This window comes from Oreochromis niloticus, linkage group LG3 (genome assembly GCF_001858045.2).
Source record: "Oreochromis niloticus isolate F11D_XX linkage group LG3, O_niloticus_UMD_NMBU, whole genome shotgun sequence".
NCBI classification, from domain to species: Eukaryota; Metazoa; Chordata; class Actinopteri; order Cichliformes; family Cichlidae; genus Oreochromis; species Oreochromis niloticus.
In genome coordinates this window covers 7,401,138-7,421,835 of record NC_031967.2, presented here as the reverse complement: position 1 = coordinate 7,421,835, position 20,698 = coordinate 7,401,138, and the positions used below count along the sequence as shown (strand labels likewise).

General features: G+C 42.6%; 1 protein-coding gene across 1 annotated transcript in view; it reads left to right on the top strand.

The window, feature by feature from the left end:
* Positions 1-2,927: 2,927 nt before the first annotated feature.
* Positions 2,928-20,698, top strand: part of fgf11a (fibroblast growth factor 11a) — a 102,604-nt gene continuing 84,833 nt past the window's right edge. The window contains exons 1-2 of the mRNA XM_005455235.4: positions 2,928-3,134; positions 3,530-4,614. Of these exons, the coding sequence (XP_005455292.1) occupies positions 4,422-4,614 (193 nt within the window). The 5' untranslated portion in view covers positions 2,928-3,134; positions 3,530-4,421. The remainder of the gene's footprint in view (positions 3,135-3,529; positions 4,615-20,698) is intronic.

Below are 20,698 nucleotides of genomic sequence, written 5' to 3'. Positions count from 1 at the left end.
AAATAGTTGCATGTTTAATCATCTTGAAATTTACCCAGATTTACTTATTTATTTAGACAGAGATCTTGACCCCCCCAATGTTCAGCACAAAGTTACGCCGATGGCTACGTTGACACTAATCCGGATAAATTTGAAAAACGGCGTTTTTGCCTAAAAACGCTCCGCATCCACACTATCGTTTTCAATCATTTTCATCCACACTGAAAACGCTACGTTCCTGTACTGTGCATGCGTGAAACGTAAGACGATTCAGCCTGTGTCATTTCCGTCTGACGTTTATTTACTTTCCAGGTCTTTGACATGTTGCAGCAAAATGTCGAGGAAAAGTGCCAAGTTTAATCTGGAGCTATCTGGAGCATGTACAAATTGATATTAATCTTTAATAGGGCTGTCAAAATTGAGAGCAAACAAAACAACTGCTGTACAGTGCCTCCGCCATCTTAGTTGAACTGGTCACATGACTGCATCATATGACTAAAATGCGTCATCGTTTTCGAAAGCCTCCGTTTTCGCAGTCCACACTGTGACGCTAAAACAGCATTTTCAAATGTATCCACTTTGGAGAGCATTTTCAAAAAGCTCAGTTTTCCTTGACCAAAAACGCGGACAGTGTGGACGGGAGGCCAAAACTGAGAGAAAAAGATGCGTTTTCAAACACTCTTTTCAAAGAGTGGACATGGCCTGAGTTATCATGTTGGATTAAATGTTCCTCCAGGTTACTTAATTGATAATGCTGTTATTACAGTAACTAAAACTTCTTATAAGGGAGGGTTGGCTGCACTCTAAGACTGTAGTTAGAAGGATGGACTATGTACTAGTATTGTATTGTAAACATCTTTCTTTGGGTTTTTAGTGAAAAAATATTTTTTAATTAGCATTAAACACAAAATACAGCGTTTGTTGATGATTGTGTCATTTGCTTTGAAATATGAAGGGATCATAAAATAGACTGTGCTAGACACACTGGGTGGAGCTGAACTTTTTTTCTGACACAACCTGGTTTAATTATGGCTGTGAGCCCCTTCAAATCGACTCTTTGCACTTAGAGTCCAGTACTCCTAATATGATTGGAGTATTCTTGATTTGTAGAAGACTTGATCTGATCAACTTTGCATCTACCATGTATGCTAGATAGAAGCTGGACATAACAGCATTTCCAACAAAGTTGCAGGCGAGCCAAAACTAATAGGCAAATAGTGCACGTACAGTGAGCTTGTGTTTGTTGGTGTGGCCAAAGTTTTTTCAAGTATGTAGGCCAGTACCACAGAGTACTTATAATAGAACGCAGTGTTTATATGCAGAATGACTTTATGAAACGCAACCCTGTGATTGACAAAAAACAAACAAACCATCCCTAACCCCAAGTTGCTCTCCAATGAATCCTTCAGAGTGTAAAGGTTAGAGAGAAAGTACTTATTTAGAAAAAGCATAGGGGGCAGGGAAAGTGTGGTAGTGTAAATACAGCAAGTTGTACAAAGTGCTTTGAGCACTCAGGTAGAGTATACCAACGTCTTTGTACTCAGCTACATCACTCAACAAAGTCAACAGGACCACATCATCCACAAAGCATAGATATGATCCTGACACCACCAAACCTGACACCTTCTAGGCCCTGGCTGTGTCCAGAAGGTTTTGCAAGGAATAACAGTTGGACACTGACACCCAACAGGTCTAATAGCACCAAAACGCTCCCAAACCAACTTTCCAAGTGATTTGGTTGAATTCCTTCTCCAAGGCCACAAAGTATATGTAGGCTGACTGGACAAACTACCACACACCCTCAAGTATCCTTACGAGGTTAGCAAGGTGGTCCATTGTTTCATGAATACAAAATTTCAAGGCAATTCATCAAATATATTAATGTTTTATTTTTATTTTGTACATATTTTTTGTCTTTGTTCAGGTTAACTGCACACATCTGGGAATGTGCATTAGTTCAATATGGTCAATTTGGTAAGAAATCGGGACACAGTGGGTCAATAATTTTGTCTTATTGGAAGAACGAACAAATGCCATCAGAAATGCTACACGTGGAGCGTTTGAGTGGTGTGCTTGAGCTGCAGGAAATTGAGCTCCAGCCTAAATTACAGAAAATGAAACTAAGAAGAACAGACAGCGTCTTGTTAGCTGTGGCATTAAAAGTGAGTATCTGCCTGTTCTAAGTAGAGAAAAGTGAGTTCTGGGTAAATTTACATGATGTTTAATGTACTTTACTAGAGCGTTTAATTAGCTAGCTGTCTAGCCTGTCTTCCATACTGGTGTCTGTACACAACCTTACAGTGCAATTTAGGCCCATTAACAAAAGTCTTGGTGTAAACACTCCTGTTTCATTCTGCATGATATGACCCCATGATTATGTGATGTTGTGTTTGTGTGCAGATAACATGACGGCAGAGATGGGAGGTCCTGACTGAATCAGGCTATGTGTCACAGCATCTGTATGTCCTCATCACAGCGGAGAACGCAGCACCAAGAGCCTTGTTTAGTTCAACTCTTTAAGGCAACATCACTTTAGATGTTTTGGAGTGGAGGTGGCTCGGTCTGAACTGGTATAACATATGAGAGGTGATAGATGGGAGATAGGGGAGGAGGCGACGGTGAATCTCAGACGTGGAAGGAGGGATCTGAATGACAGAGGGGGAGGAGAAAAGGGAGGGAAAAAGAAGAGCAAAGGGGAGGGTTTAGGGAAATAGATTTGAGAAAGAGTGAGGGAGGGAGTGTGTGTGTGTGTGTGTGTGTGTGAGAGAGAGAGAGAGAGACAGACAGAGCGAGAGGAGGGAGGGAGTGAGCGTGTGAAGCACGCTGCCAGCACACGCTCGGTAAATGCACTGTGAACGGGAAAATGCCGGAAAGCGAGTCACACACTCACATTAACACACACACATGCCGTTGTCTGTGTCACACACCCTCACACCGGTACACCTTCAAAGTATATACACATGCACACACACCCATCTCCCACATTCACTCCCTTGCACGTGTGCACTGGGGCTGAGAGAAGCCTTATACCGGAGACACAGACTTTCCTCTCACACGGATGCCGACTGTGCAGATGGACTCGGCAGAACCACACCACACTGCTGTCACCCACCAGTAGACACTTTTGCACGCGCACCGGCAACACAGCACCCACCGTAAGGCAGAGCTACCTGCTTGCACACACCCCCCTTCCTCTGTCACTCCCTTCTCCTCATCACCTCTCCCTCCCACCGTCTCTCTCTGTCTCCCTCTATTCATTCATCTCTCTTCCCCCCCGCTGTGAAGTGGCATGAGTTTCTGAAGGACACAGCGCTCGCTCTGCTGTGGTGTAGTGCGCTGCTGTTAGAGTTGGAGAGCCTGATCCGACAGGGGGGATAGATAGACTCACTGCACTCCCTCCCTCTCTCTCTTTCCCTCCCTCTCTCTCTCTCCCCCTCTGTGTCGCTGTCTGTCTCTCTGTCCCCGCGCTCTCTCGTTCATGAATGTCACCTCTATCTCTGGGAAATGCTGGATTTGTCAAGTCTCCGTCTTTTTCCCTGTCTTCTCTCAGGGCGCGGGTGAACGCGACGGGGATGCCAGGGGAGCCTGAAAGATGCCGAGGAAACAAGCCGCGCTCCGTCCAGCAGAAGCCGCATCCCTTCATCAGCTTGCGGAGCTGATACCTCAGGTCGGACAGTCACTACTTCTTCCTCTACTTCTCTTGCTCTGACTGTGTTTGAGGTGGAGAATTTTTACAGGTGAAAGCAAAGAAAGGACGGGAGTCACAGGCTGTCCCAACAGTGATACTCCTGTCTTTTTGGAGAGTTAATGTTTGGACCCTTTTTTTTTGTCCCAGTGAACTGCATCAGGCTTCTTATTTTTGGGACTGAGCAGGTGAAGAGGACTAAATTTCATCTTTTTTTTATGGTTCTTGTTTTATAATGCGACGAGTTCGTTTTAGACGGGGTTGAGACAAACTTCATTTGTGCTCGGAGTACTCTTAGACTGGGACAGAGGTGTCAGAGGGATAGCGGCTAGACTGCACTGGAATTTGGGTGGATAACAACATGACTCGTCCTGGCAGAGGTAGAGTGACGTGCGAAAGCTTTACTTGAACCGGTCTCCCAACCACAACGCACAAATCCCAGAAGGACATATAAAGGCAAACGACCACTCATCCAAACCTCCGTGAGCAGTGGTTGTCAGACTTGGGAGGGCTTTTAAAGGATCCACCCTTCTCTTTCCTCCACCTCCAACTCTTCCTCCCTTCCTCTCCTTCTTTTTCTGCTCCCTCCCAGTTGATTCGTCCTAGGAAGCCCCCTCCTCCGCTCTGCACCCCTCCCTCAGCGGTGCTCCGTCGCCCTGGGTGAGTGGGCAGGGGGTGGCCCACGGTACCCCCGACACCTGGGTGCCACCGAGCCGCCAGAGGCTGGTGAGGGGGCAGCTGGGTCAGCACTGGGAAGATGGCCGCTCTTGCCAGCTCCCTCATCCGCCAGCGCAGGGAGGTCAAGGACCCCCAGGCAAACCGGCAGATCGCCAGCAAGCGAAAGCCCTGCCCGAAGAGCAACAAGTCACTTTGCCAGAAGCAAATCCTCATATTAATATCAAAAGTTCGATTATGTGGCAGTCGAGGGAGAAAAATGGAGAAAAGACCAGGTGAGTTCCTAAAGGCCTTCCTCATTCAAATCCCCTTTTCCAGTTTGGCACTTCCCCTCTGTAACCCCCACCCAATCCCCTCTTTTTCTTTGCTCTGTTTGCTGCCCTTACTGGATAACTGAATTTTGATAGTTGACTTGCCAGACTACAGATTAATCCTCAGCTGTAAAGCCTGTAATTTCAGAGTTCAGGACTTAATCTGAATCTGGGAAACATTCCAGCCCATCTTCCTGGTAGCTGTACCCAACATGTCCTGCGTTTATTGTAACAGGGCTCGTACAGGAAATGGTACAGGAGTAAATTCCAGCTAATACACTCAGCTCTGTAACACTCACCACAGGCATCAGCCAACCTGTGCTGTGACTTTAGTGATGACTTTGTCGGGGTGCATGTGGACACATTCACACTCACACGCCCGCACAGACACACACACACACACTCTGGTAATCTGCAAGCCTACGGTAAATGTGGCCCATGCATGCAGTGATTTACTGGGAAGTAAAAATGTCAAGAGGTCGCTCATTTGTAATTCTGACAGCCATTACTCTCCCTGTGCTTCCTTCAAAACAGGTTAAACAGACTTTGGACTAACATGTCTTGTTTGCATGTTCGGTCTAAGTTTATTCTTTTTTTAATTTTTCACACTGAACTAAACGAGACAGTTGATTTGTTTGATCAGGGTGACCTTGCTGCACAAGTTGCACAAAAGGGGTTGTGCCCCTGATGTAAACCTTTGGGGTCTGTTAGAAAATACTTTTCTAATTTTAGATAAAGAGAAGCAGGACTGGGTGGTGAAACACAGGCACACGTACACGTGGAGTGGACTTGGTCAGTGGTCAACTGACTTACTTGAGCCATGTGGATTAATCTTAAAATAATCATTAAACTCAGTGAATTATCAAAGGATTAGGAATAGGTGTAACTCTGAGTTTATAGCTAGCCATATATGCTTTAGAGACAGGGGAAAAAAACAAAACAGATAAAGCACATAATTTTTCAGGTATGTCATTTTATTATATTTGTGCCTTAATTTTTCAAGACATTTTTTTCAGATTTAACCCTACCAACAGATTAGTTTGGAAGCCCGTTTCGGCCACTTAAAGAAAAAAAAGTATTGATAACTCAAAATTCAACTTACTTTCTCGAAATCTTGAGGAAAGTAACGCGGAAATTTGAGTTAGCTCTGCCAATCAGTAATCTACGTGAAATACACCCTCAAAATCGCAACAAATTGGCGCTTTCGAGAGTACGTTTGCTGATAGTAACGCCATGTGATTCAGCTAATAACACAAGGATTTCATCATTTGTGAAGCCACGCTGAAAATACTCAGCAATTTGTGCATTCATGACTGGCTGTAATACTGGTAGCTTAGCTGTAGCGTTTTAGCTGAGGGCTTCAGCTTCCGGGTAACAAGGAAATGACGTCATTCACGTAGATTACTGATTGGCAGCGCTAACTCAAAATTTGGAGTTATTAACTCCAAATTTTGAGAAAAGTCAAAATTTCGAGCTACTTTTCTGGAAATTTCAAGAAAATAACTTGAAATTTCGAGTTATGGATACTTTTTTTGTGGAACGAGCTTCCATAGATTAGGGATTGGGGATCTTAAAACTTAATAGTATTTTTAATTATTTGTCTTTCTTATATTTTTCAAGCATCTAATTTGTGTTTAAAAAAGATTTTTAGTAGTCTTTTTTTTAACCTGTTTTTGAACTCAGATGATTGGGAACTACACTGAGGAATATCAACATGCTGCTGTCATTACTATGTTTCACATTATTAATAAAACATTAGACAATCTGAACAGTTGTGTGTGTGACCGGAGGTGATAGTCCACTGACCGGTTTGGACGTTGCCTTTTCCCGTCTACTTGCCCTCCGCTGTCCTTTATTGCTACTCAAAGTATGCGTGATTCTGTGCGCCTGTCTGATATTTATTAGTGGTATGCAGAGTTCATTGTGATAATTACGTAGGGAAACCTCTAGCGTGTGAAGCAGCATCTGCCATAGAGGCAGCTGCTCTCTATATTATAATTATGGTTGTAAAATATGTTGGACAGGCCGTGGCATTGCCAGCTCCTTGGGAAAAGGCCACGTGCGCTACCATTCCCATTGTTTAAAGCCATTTACATCCTGCTGGCTTCACTGCTTCTCACACTCCTGTGGATTTATTATCGTAATCACGTATGGAGGCTGTGGTTTGAGACACATTACCAGCTTCTCCATTTCAAGTTATGATCTACAGAGGCCTGTGTTGAGCACCGTGTGTGACAGGATATCTTCATCATGTGTGCATGTGTCATGGACCCCCCCGTGTGTCTGTGTATGCTAGCTGGTGAGTGCGAGTTTGAATCTTCATCGTGTGTGAGTTTCTCCCTCCCTCTCAGAGATTTACCCGAGGCTACAGTTGACCCCTGGCCAGGAATAAACAACTAGAATATTCTTACGCTGTGGCCTCTACCTCCTCCTCTTCTTCCTCCTCCTGGCATCACTTCAGACCAGCTTGCTTACAGCTTGCCTTCACTTTGCTTCCAACTGCCTTCCAATGTTTCCATGGGCTTCATTTGCCTTCTTTTGGCTTATTCTGCATGCTGTGGCTTACAGTCTGTTGAATAGTCATGTATTTTCATTGGCTGCTGTTATCTGACATGAGCTTCCTTTGGCTCTGGTTACCTTTTATTGGTTTCTGTTAACTTTGAGACCGTTAAATTAAAATTCAGCCCAGATTTAACTACAGACAATCTGACATATTACAACACGAGAGCTTTCACAGACTTTTAAGTAAAAAAAGAAGCTAAACACATTAACTTATGATGAATAAGGTGAACAAGTGCAAGTATCCCCAAGGCAGGTAGAGAAACACTGATCAACCCCAGAGCAACATGAACACACTCAGGTTATAGGTTAGTCCACAACTCACCAGAAAGCAGCAGTGAACCGGTAACTCTGAGCCAACGTTGTAACATCAAACCACTTGCAATGTGATCTGTGCTGCTTTTTTTCTTTGTTTTTCCATTGTTCATTAAAAATCTGTCTCTGTCACCCTTACTTGTTTCCACCTGAAGTAACTGGACCTTTTTAGTCCCAGGAAGGCTAAAATGTTTGATGGGTCTTGTTGTGTGTTTAAAAATAAATCCAATATTACCAGTCTGCTGGTTATTGAAGGGATTGCAGGGTTAAAGTGCTTCTACATTGGCTTTACCTTTAAGAACCTGGACGTTAATCTATCTCTGCTTCCTACTCTATAGGGAATGTTACACAGCTTGAGTTATTGTTGAATGTTCTGATATAACCTATTGGAGAAAAATGTGGAAAAGTTGGTAGTTTTGATACCACTTATGATGTGCTGCAGGTCTTTTCCAGGGAACCCCAAAGGAGATTACACAGCTCGCTGCAAATTTAGGTGGGGATTCAATCCTTTGACAAAGCACACAAAATGCCATATCCTACAAGTAAGCAGAAAGCATCAGTGAAATGATTTATTCAGCCTACCAGGGCTCATTTAATTATGTAATCTTGTAGTGCCATGTTGAATACATTAACCGATGGAAAACTTCAAATCTACAGAGTTGTGTGGCATGAGTCAGCACAGATGAGCTGCTGTGTGCCAGTTTAACAATCTGCCCACTGTATTTACAGACCAGTGTGTCAGGCACTCTCCACAGACACCTCAAACGTGCACCTCAGTCTTTCCGTATGCGTGTAAGTGTGCGTGTTTACGCTATCGTGTGTCAACCGCTCTCTGCTAGTACGTCACTGCATTGTGACTGGATACTTCAGGTTCCCTTTGTTGAAGACCATTTGAGGCTGTTGCAGGAGAGGAGGAGGTGTACTCTGAAACAATTGTGTGTGCGTGTGCACGTATGTGTCCTCAAACATTCGCTTTGTACCTGCGCTGTAGTGACGGCCGGCCGGAGTGACGTGTGTTTGTGTGTCCTGGCCTGACCCACATACCTCTCCCCCCTTACCTTCCCTCTTCTACTGTCATCCCACATCTTTCCCCGCTATCTCACTCCTGCACCTCCACACGCACAGCCTCTAACCCTCACCTAAACCATACTAATGATGCCCCAGCACTACAGCCCACTCAGCTTATAACAAGGTCATCTTGCCCCGCACAAACACACACACTTACACATACACAAACCACCCTGAGCAGAGACACAATTTCAAGTACAAACATACGAACCCACACACTCATACAGGGACAAACACAAACAAATGATGAGATTTTATGATAATTTAGGTAGAGTGTGTAGGAGAGAGATAATTTCACCCCGGCTTTGTGCTTGTGTGTGTATGCAGGGTTGATATGATCTAATGAGGATGTTAAGCCGCCTATTGGATATCAAAGCGAAACCAGAATAGCTTGTGTTGTCCTCTGACTGCCTGCTGGAGCTGCTGTGGAAACCCTCCTCTCTTCTGTTAACAGGATAGAATAACACTCAGAGTTGTTTCTGCAGCACGGGGGCCAAGTGTTCATCCAGCAACGGCAAACTGGTGTGTATGTGTGTGTGCAGGAGAGAGAGAAAATGTGCGTGCATTTGTATCAGAGACAAAAGACGAATGACAGTGTGACAGTAGTGGGCATGCACACTTCAGCCTGACTCTGTGTGTGTGTGAGTGTCCGAGGCTCATTGTTGTGTCGTGATACATCAGGGCACATCAGCTCCTCTCATTAACACACACTGATTTATCAATAACGTGCGGCAGCGTTTGGAGAGCACACATTGAACCGGGGCGATTTACTGCCTCGTAGACCGGACACTCTGGACAGGCCACACGAGGGAGGACTATATTTCTTTCTCTGCCTCTCCATTTGTCTCTCTCTTTATCAGCATTCTCCCTCTCTCCTCCTGCTGGTCAATCCATCAGCTTTCTCCTTCTCTCTCTATCTCACCTCTCTTTTTTTCTCTCTTTTTTCCCATAGCTTTGATCACCCCGATCTTCCTCCACACACACACACACACACACTTATCTTTTCAAGGACATCTTGCTGTCTTATAACTGTCCGTCTCTCAGTGTCTTCCTGTGTCTAATCATCTTTTCTTTGGTCCTTTCTTTGTCAGTTATTCACTGGATACCAGAGAGACTCTTGTTATTGTGAATCCATGTGATGTAACAGTGGTTCAGTTGTTAACTGATCACTAGTGGGTGTGATGCACATCCTATACCAGCTTTATCTTCTAAAATTATACAGGTGTACTAATTTTCAGCAGAGGATACATTCTAGGAAAAGTTCAACCCACCATAGACTGTATGGATGTGATAGACCTCGCCACTGTGACATCACTCATTAGTGCGCTGCCACAAGGTTGCATTTACCAGTATCAGAAAACAAACTTATTATCCACAAAGACCAAAAATGTTGTTTTTACCTGGTTGTAAACTGGATTTTATTGGGCATTTAAGCGTGAGGGTCTTCCAGGAGTGAGTCGCAGCCTCAAGTGGCCACAACACGAATGACAGTGTTTGACTTATTCCTGCATTGCTGATGTTTGTTAGGTGCGTTTGCAGTCTGGGTTATTCAGATAAAGTACAAAGTGACTGGAAAGACAACATGTCTATTGAATTAACCCTTTAATGCATCAATTATGACAACAACAATCAGGATTTCATCCATGAAAGGGTTAAATAACAATAATTACAATGAAACACGTCATACATCTATAGTAACATTAAACGACCAGTGGGTGGCAGGATATGGAGTGACACATCATTGCCCAATGTAGTGGTTTATGTGCAAGTACACCATCAACACTGACACAAATACAAGAAAACAGCCTTTGAATAGCTGTCCACTGTAGTGACCACTATGTGTGAAAGGGTTAAAACCACAGTCCTTAACCAACATCAGAAAATGGCCCATGTTTCATAAATGCAACTATAGACAGGAGTTTAAAAGACAACACTTCAAATATTGTAGCTCTTTCAAGGCTCCCAAAACTTTTTTTGTTCATATTGAACAAGAAAACACACTCTGATATCACTTGAATTATTGCATGTTTAAGAAAAATGCATGGATGGATTTAATGGAGACATTGTTACCAAAAAAACCTCTGATTCAGCTGTTCATGTGGTGCGAGTTGACAGGAGCCATCGTAAAGCACTTTTTGTGTACCACATTTTTATTTTCAGTTTCTCTGTTACTGACAGTTAGTTAGAGATAACCAACCTTCAGGCTGCTGTCAGCCAAACTACTACTACCACATGCTTCATGCAGTGCATTAGCAGCTGATTACATCCATTGTTTTATAACCAGTTCTGCCCTCCGTCTTTGCCAGTGCGGCAGATGTTGCGTATGAAATGGGGCCCAGAATAAATGATTCAGAGATGCTAACATTTGGCCTGTGTGATGATCAATGTGGGCTTTCAGTCCCGCCCCTCCCAAACAATTGATTTATGGAGACAACCGCCGTTTGTTTTTGCTGTAGAGTTTTTTTGGATCAGCATCAATCATCATTATCACACAAAATCGAATATTTCTGGTGGAAGTGCTCGTATCTGTGTGTGTGTGTGTTGTATTTTATCTGGCATCTGTCTGAACTGTGTGGGTGAGCGTTGATTGGGACGTGTTTGGTTTATGAAGTCTGTGGTGCCCTGGTAGGAATGAAGCGAGCTGCTAGTATGGCATTTTGTTGGCACGACACGGCACAGCGAGGCACTGAGCGCGTCAAAGTGTAATGAGAGCAGGGCAACGAGTGCCACGATGAGTTTCAGATCTGGAGACATTGCTCTTCAAATGACCTCCAGTAGAGATCGTATCACACACAGCTGAAACGCAGTGTTTGTGTGTGCATGGGAAGACGTTTGAGTTCATCAGTCCCAATACTCAACATCCTGCTTTGGCATCAGACATCAGGGTTTTACCATCTTGAGAGCCCAAGTAACAAATAACCAGCGAGTGTCAAGCCAGCGCTACCACCATCACCACCAACCCACCATTGCCCTTCTCAATGTCACAAACCCCTACAGGAAGACTGTCCCTTTAATCAATGCTTGTAGTTTAACCCATTATATTAACATGCTGAGGGCAGCGAAGCCATCATTTGCATTTGATATGCAATCAATTTGCCGCATGGTCTCCGTGCGGAGCCGGGCGAAACGCGCGTCACATGGCGATGACAGTTTAGGGGTACAGGAAACACAGACAGACGTACGACTGCAGCAACAATCAAACGGCACGAGACCCTTCTGTCTAACATGATGACTCACAGCAGTGCAGGGAGATCCACAAAAGCACACAACACACACACAAACGCATGTACATGTCGTGGTCACGCGTCGGGAGTCTGATCTCTCTCTCAGCTCCACCACACAGTGTCCCTGACCGAAGTGAGGCTCTCCAAAAGATAACTCATGAAATCAGATGCCATTTTTATCTCCCTTTCTTACTCTGTGTGTGTGTGTTTGTGTGTATAAACCTCTCATTCTAACACATACTCACCACATCAAAAGTGCTGTCGAGTGATGTGCAAAGATAAACTGGCCTTATGGGAAAAGTGTCTGTGTGCATGTTTTTCTGCTTGCGTCTGTATCCAATTACGTGCTAATTTACTTTGATCACGCGGACGGTGGCACCCAAGGGTGGTGTAGGATTTACTGACAGGTGCTCTGGACCGCGGCAGATCAGCACACAGCACAACGAGCAACCCTTTTCTTTATAGCTTCTTTATATAATTCTTTTAAAATATAACTAGTCTTAAGCAGTAGCTCTCCAGGCTTTCTGAAGGTCTTTCAGAGTTTTTCTTTGGACATTTCTTTTCACTTATATCAGTCCAGTCCTTGCACATGACCATTTTCAGAGGAATAACTAAAACTATGAACCAGTGTTATGTTGCACATAACTGACAACTTAACAAATAATTTTAAATCTTTTTTCGGGCACTTTGTTACTAATAACCTGTCATAAAAATATAATTTGTTGTATTTTCCTTTAATTGAATCAACAACAAAAAAATACCAGATGACTCTTAAAGAGCGCTTAGCAGATTAGCATGTCTTGCTAATCTGCTAATGTCCCTAAAAAATTTGAGGAAACTGGTTAAGTGAAGGACAAAAGAAGAAGTGGCAGGCCTAAGAACTACCTGCAGCACATGAACAGCATAGAAAGTCATGTCCTTAAGAAATAGGACAAAAAATCCAGCAAAGACCTGACACGGGGCCCGAATAGCTTCATTTATTAGCATGACAATCCCAAACACGCTGCCAGTTAAAGCATACCTGAAGAGGAAAACATGCCATCGATCACTGAGAGCCTGGACATCAACATTAATAAAGCAGTGTGGGATTATCTTGACAAAGAATGAAAGAAAAGAAGAGCTTTGAATTCCCTTTAAGAAGCCAGGAGAACTATTATTGAATACCACTTAAAAAAATTACAAGAAAACCTGCCTAGAAGAGTTCAGGCTGTGTTTTTCAGGTTTTTATTTAACCTTTTTATGGTAGTTTAGCATGTTTTTCAACAAATCCCTGCACCTACCTCCCGTTTTCCTAGCAAAATATAAAGAAATGAGGTGTTGTTGAAGACTTTTGCACATCCAACCAAAATGTGATCTAGTTTTCAGTCTATAAACTTCAGCTTGCACAAGTTATTCAAAGTAAATTTATAACAGAAAACCTGCCCAATGAGCTGGGTTTGGACTTTAGCAGCCAGGGGCTTCTAAGACTGCTATGAATGATATTAACCTAAATTACGAGATCCAGAGCTTCTGGCATGTGATCCATCCAAAGAACTCAGTGTGGCAAGTGGACCACTGCTGCTTTCATTCCAATTTTAACTAAATTCCTCATGGAAGTGTAATACTGAATCGAGTGTCCCTTTTATTGATGTCTGAGCAGGAGCGGCTATATGGCAGCATACTGTATGATAATCAAGGCTGCTTCCAATATATTTGTATTTTGCAGTGAAGGGAAACATATTCAGCCACAAACACAGGGAGACACAAGCACACGCAGGTCCAAATCCCAGGACCCCCACAGATATTTACCACTTGTCCTGTACTGTAGTTACAGTGCTGTTTCCAAGTCACTGCATGAATAATGCTGCATTACGCCACTTACGAGTGTCTATAGAGAGGCAGCAGAGGCAAATGTCTTCCTTATATAATCATAATTGATTGTGTTATTGTACAGACATTGAACAGGTACAGCTTCTCAGACAACTCTCCAACGGATACGCACACAATGTGTGCACAGTAACACAAACACTACTGTACTTGTTTTGGAAAGAAATGTGGCAAATTACATAGACAGACTTGCAGTTTACATTCGCAGTACACACACACACACACACACACACACACACACACACACACAGGTGATAAAAGAGCTGCAGTCTACAGTGTATCACCCTCTTTAGGCAGGTCTGTACTTTTAATACAGTGTAAATCTTAAACTGGAACCTACAGCACATGTGTTTCTTATGTAAAGAATTTTCTGTTAATTTCTTTTATATGTCACACACAATTCATGTGTATATGCATGTGTGTGTGAGGCATCTTGCTGATTGCGGCATCCCGTCTACCTGTGTGTTGTTCCCCAGCGGTACACAAGCACAGGTGCATAACGTGCCGTTCACTTTAATGTGCCATCAATCTGGAAAGCTGGAGGCAAGCCAAAGTGCAACCTTCCCAACCCACTGCACACATCACGTATGGAAACACGCAGCCATACGTGTGTGTGCAGTTAATGTATGGTGGAAATGCTTGCTTTCACATGAGAGTTTGCACAGAATCGAGAGGAGAATTTCTTCTAATCCCGGGCTTTCCCTGTGCCATTAAATTATCCATCATGCAATTAGATTCTCATTCAGCAGAGATGGGCAGAGACGGATCGAGAGCGATAGAAGGCCCTCTTCGCCATTTATTAAGTCTGCACTGAGCATTAAAATCTTATAAGTCAAATGAAAAATTTAAAAATTTTGTGCTGATCAACCTGCTTTGTTATTGTCCTTAAACCAAGCAGACATATCACAAAAATGTCATCTCTCAATTTTAAGCAAAGATGAATTGGCGTAATAATCTGTAACCAATTTTTTTAAGGTGTAAATTGGACATGAATAAATGCTACATTATATGGTTGAATTTTTCCGTGTATAAGCTGCAATAATTAGCAGTCTTACACCAACTATGTTTTAAGCATCTAAATCAGTGGTCACCGAATGGTGCACTGAAGCTAAGCGATTATATCATAATTATTATTATAAGTCACGGTCCTTGAGATTTGTTGTGAACTGGTGTAATTAAAATAAAACTGAAACTGGTGCTTTGCTAATTAGCATACGAGATGGTTGCAGCTACAATAACATCAAATGTTGGTTCGGAAAAACCCGTTTTGAAACTGTGAAATGAGTGGTTTAGCTGTCTTGGTGTTTTGAAATCGTCTATGATGACAAGAGGTGGACGTTACTCTTTCTGAAACTTGCAATATGGACTTGGATAGGGTTCTTTTGGATAGGGAAGGTCTCTCCTTCCCTTCCCCCCCAAACAGTCACTAAAGATGCCTGCCCCTTCCTGAAGCTGCCCCTTCCTGCTGTAGGTTACTTCCTGTTAAAAGGGAGTTTGCCGTTCCCACTGTCACCAAGTACTTGCTGTTAGGGGGCTGTTTGATCGTTGAGGTTTTATTGTATTATTGTAGGGTCTTTACCTTACCTAACTGCTACTGATATGTGTGGTTATGTGTTTATGAAAGGCAGCCAGAGTACCTAGCTGTTTTTTATCCGTAAGTAGAAAGACACAGTCTTACAGGAAGTCTATTAAAATGGTTTTTACACATATAAATAAACACAGTTTCAAAACGGGTGTGTGAATAACAGCATTAAGGCGGTTAAAGGGCAGAAGATGAACAGAGAGGGGTTTGAAATCTTTGCAAGTTGAGATGCTGTAAGCCCCCTAAGGCCTTTGCGCCATGAAGACAGCCATTCAAAGATATTTATCATCATTATTTTTAAAGCATTTCAGTTTCATTAGACATTCTGAAGTGGTAAATGATGGGAGTGTCGGGTGCTGACATTCAGTAAGGTCACAATGCAGATTTAGACTCATGACGTTTCCTTCCATAATGACTCAAATCTCTAGAACATCAATCACGTCTTTAATAACTAATAAGTTAACCCATGTTTTCATGCAGGCATAGGTGGTGAAGCATTGAATACTTACATAACTTATAACTTATTTAACCCCTTTTTCATCACAAATTTATGTCCGTCTTCTCTTAAATGTAACCTCATCATTTCAACACACCTTATTGCAGATCTGCAATCAGTTGTAGGTTCATCGCACATTCATACAGGCCGAGGTGTTTCACATATGTTTATGACAGACTAACAATCCCCTCTTTGAGGCACCTAATGCAGAGCTGAGGAAATTCCAGTGATGTGTACCAACTCTACCCATGCACATCAGGCTATGACAGCATCTTACCTGCTTTCTCTTGAGTGCAAGGATGTTTCTTGGTTGATTCTAATTGAAAAGACAAAACTAAAAAAAGACCTTGTGATTAGGGTTGGAAGACCACTCAAAGAACAATTCTCAAAAAAGTGCTCCAGCTTACTACACATAAGTTCTTGTACAACTATAATCCAAGTGAAAATGAACATTATTTGGCATTTTTTTTATTTGTATAGCTCTCTGCCACCACACCTCTCAGATGCCGGTAGGCGCTGTTGTTACTTTGCTGTGTTCGGCTAAGTTTTGTGCTTCTTCTAACAAATGCAGAGAGCTGAGCTGAGCGGTGTACTGTGTATCTGACAGGTTTTCTTTGTGATGTCTGGTTCAACAAAACCTAAGATCCCAAACAAAGATGATGGTTATCATGGCATAAAAACACCCTTTTTCGTTAAGCTACGATTTCTGCTTCAGGCTCAGTGCACAGAGCCATAAAGATGTCTGACACTAGGACTGACACTTGACTCTTCTTTTACACAAAACAAACCTATCAGGAAGAAACCAGGACCAGAGATAAAAGTTATTCTTGCATCATCTAAATCCCTGAAACAGAATTCATGGAAATTCCTTTAAGTGCTTACAGTTTGTGCTTCTTTAATGCGACTGCATGGGGCCATTTGGGCGTATCAATCCCACAGGTTTCATGTATAATGTGTTCTGTGATCTTTTAGTGTCACTTTGGTGCTTTTTATAAAAGATTTTTTCCATGACTCTGAACATAACCTGGTCCACAGCTTGTTATATGTTCAGCATAAGTTACAATGGCAATTCTAGTACCAGAGTTAGATGCCCCTCCCACTGTCATGGAGGATATCTTGGCCTAATCTGGCAGATGATTGGCTGACAGATGTAAGGAAGCTCACAGGGGCGTAGAAAAATACGGAACGTTTCTCAGATGTTCTCTGGTCGTTCCTTCCTTTCATCTCACATCAACCTTCTTTGATCTTTATGTTAGTTCATGTTTAATAAATTCTGTTTTCTTACAGTAGTTCTCTTGTGTCAGCTCCCTCTCTGTCATTTACCTTGAGCCATTTCCTGACAAATGGGGGTTCTCATCATCTTGGGTGCAAGAGATGCAAGGCAGGAATGCTGGATGATTCTCCTGTTTGACACAAATTTGCTTGAGGACATAGATAAGTGAGAAGAAGTGACTGGACACAAGACAATTTCTTAAATAAAAATAAAGAAAAATAACCATAAACATAGACTGTGGGTAATCCCCAGCGGTACAGTTTCATAATAGAAAAATGTATTCAAGGATCACACGGTTGCATGTATGTGATTTGCTAGCACAGCTCCTTTCTCCAGTTGGAGAAATGATTGACCAGTTTACTATGGAGCCAGAATTTTAAACAGGGGAAGCTACCCATCTGTATTCATTAGAAACTGCAACAGGGTAATGACTACAAAGATTGCATGTAGCAGACGGACAAAGCTGTCTGCCGGTTTATTGCATGCACTGGCAACACAGAGAAAACAATTTAAATTCAGAATATGTGTAAATAACATGAACAGCTGAAATCAGCAAACATGAACACAATGTTGGGCTGAATGAAGGAAGGGAAACACCAGGGCCCGACTGCACAGAGGGCTGTCTCACAGAAGGCCGTGTCTCTGTCCATATATGCTACCATAAAATAAAGTGTGATCCATGTGAATTATGCTATCAGTACAGCTTCATCAGAGTTCCTGGCAGGCTCATCGACACAAACATTTGCTGTTTTTCTAAGTGTGAAATGAGGAAGCCGCTGATTTTACTATAAAACTGTGCAAATGCTGTTTTTAAAAAAACAAGAATGTGGGCTATGAAGTGAAGCATCCGCTGCCTCCTCTTGCTCTCTCTTAGACTAAAATTGAGATGGGAGATGGTGTGATTAGAGCAGACGAGGACAGACTGAAGTTTGACCTCTAGCTGAGGATATGGAGAGAGTGGATGAGGAGGAGGAGGAGGAGGAAGGAGAGATAAAGAGAGATGTAAGTGGGATCCCACAGGTCAGAGGGCCAGCGGAGAGAGAAACGATGATAGCTGTGTTTTTAATGTGATCAGAATTCAGATGGAGGGATTTTTCTTGTGCTGTGCTTTTCTGAGCTTTGCTTCATTGAGCATGAATTGGACAAAAAGGTCTATTTTGGTTGCTGCTTGTCATGTCTGGGTGCAGTAGGTGCGATTATTTTTACAAAGGTGGAGGCTGATGGAGGGTATTGACTTTTTGTCAGCTCTTGTTGAACTACAGACTTTTTGGAGGGCTTTAACTTTGAAGAGCTGTGAAATGAAGACATCTCTGTTTGGACCTGGAGATAAAATAAAAAAACACGCCAAATCTACTTGAACCTTTGAGCACACACACACACACACACACACACACACACACACACAGGTCCTATTCATGTACTGCTGCTTAACCTACACACTGTGCTGGCTGCTCTGCCATCAGAGGTAGAAGTAGAAAAAGAAAGTCTTAATCCAAGAAATTCAGCTTCATACGGACCATTACTCATTCCTGTTTTAATGGGCTAATTACTGAAAGCTTTAAGTTAAGACAGAATGATCCAAATCAAGGCACCTCTACAGGTTTAGCAAGCTAGTTAACACAATTTGATTCCTCTTGAACCCCAACACCACCGTGACTGGGGGCAGGAGCGGGAAAATTTGGTGTTCCGGGCTGTGACGCCCGTGCGTTAGCCCCAGAAATGACAGGATCTCAGCTAAAAGCTCATACAAACCATTTCTACGACCAACAAACGCAGCTAAAACAGCAAACTATTAAGAGAGCAGGTAGGCACCTTTCGTGAAATGATGCAAACACAAAGCTCCAAATACCCATTCACTCGACGGCACGTAACGCAAATTAACTGGAACCAGCCACAAAGACCAAAATCACGCTTCACGTTTGAAAAACAGTAGCATGAATTGAGCCTTCACTCCAAAACTTAAAAATCTGCGGTTATGTCTCATTCCCTGAATAACTCCATTTCCCACAATGCCTCAGAGCTGTTTCTCATCAAAACAGAACACCAGTTTTCTGCCCAGTTACAGAGATTTAATTGGATGACGGCGAGTGTCATTCATTTTGCGTCACATGGAATTCTCGCCTTGCAATCTGTGATTTGTGGGATTGATCCAAATGTGGTGATGTTACTGTAATTCTATTGGCTCAATTACTCAAGATCATGATTGGCTCAATCATGCTAATAGAAGCCAAAGTTACTGCCCCTCAGAATTTAAAGTCCCAAAGACTATTTTCATTGTGCAAATTACATTCATGCAAGCCATATTACGCACATGTGTGGGCAATTCTTTAAAAAATATTCAAAAACAAGCATTTTTCAAGCAGGTAAATGAAGTAAAATCATTTCTGCTGTTCAATACTAACAAAATTGCAGCTCCCACAGACTGAGCCAAATGTGCCAAACTGCAAAACGCCTGGCTATGTCTTCACTAAAACCTCTGTAACTTTGGTTAGTTTCACCTCAGCAGCCTCAGTCTTTGCACAGATAATCTGCACACATTGATTCATGATTTTCTGGAGTTTATTGTCTACTACAGCATATTTTCAAAGGGGTTATATTCTAGGAAATACAAAAAACAAAATGGGCAAGGAAAAAAACCATATTTTTCTGTGATCCATCCTCAGTTACCTTTACAAAGTACCATCTTCTTTAATATTTACATCTCTGATGAAGTCTCACAAGCATTAGCTTTATTTTGATACAAAGATTGTTTATACAGAGTTTGTAATTGCAGTGAAGTTCAGCAGGAACTTAAGAAAAAAAACCCTTGGGGTTTAAGGTTTAAAGGAAAGGGAGGAAAAAAAGCTTCAAGGATTGAAATTTTTCAGGAGCTAAGGAGATAAGAAGGGTATAGGAGGAAAGGAAGCAGGAGGCAAAAGCCATATATCTTGGAAAGCCAGAGAGATACAAAGATAGGGAAGAGGAAGTAAGAACTAAAAGCACTCTAAAACAGCGAGGAGGAGATAGTGAGATAAGGATAAAGAAGGACGGAGATAGGCAGGTGGAAGCAAGGAGGGAGGTAAGAAGAGGAGGGGATGGAGTGATAGGAGGAGGATTAAGGATGGAGAGGAGGAGAGAAGAAGGGAGGAAAATTGGGAAGGTGTAAGATATGTTAGGGGAAAAGGTTCAAAAGTCGTGGAGGGAGAGAAGAAGGCAAGGCTGGGAATAGTGGTGGTGGTTAAAGGTAAACAAATTAAGCTGCAGTCAGTCTCCGAGGAACTTTTATCAGATAGATTATCTGAAAAATACCTGTGTGTGTGTGTTTGTGTGTATTAATGAAGGTTTCAGCAGTGAGCAGGACCCACATGGATAAGAAACAGAACATGTGAGAAAGATTGGATGTAAATATGAACGTGCCGTGTGTGCGAGCGCTGTCGTGTAGCTGAGATTAGAGTCCGGGGGCAGGGCCCTTACTTTAGGAGAAGATAAGCAGACATAATTAAGAGGCCATTAATAAATTTGCTAATAAGCACTCCACGTAACAGACAGACGGAGAGAGCGAGGATCATGTGTCATCGTGCATGTGTGTAACGCAGGGAGGGAGGGAGCCGTGCTCACTTTGCGAGCGTCTTTCATATTTCCTATCAGGCGTATCTGCTGGCTTAGATAACTTATCATTATGAGAT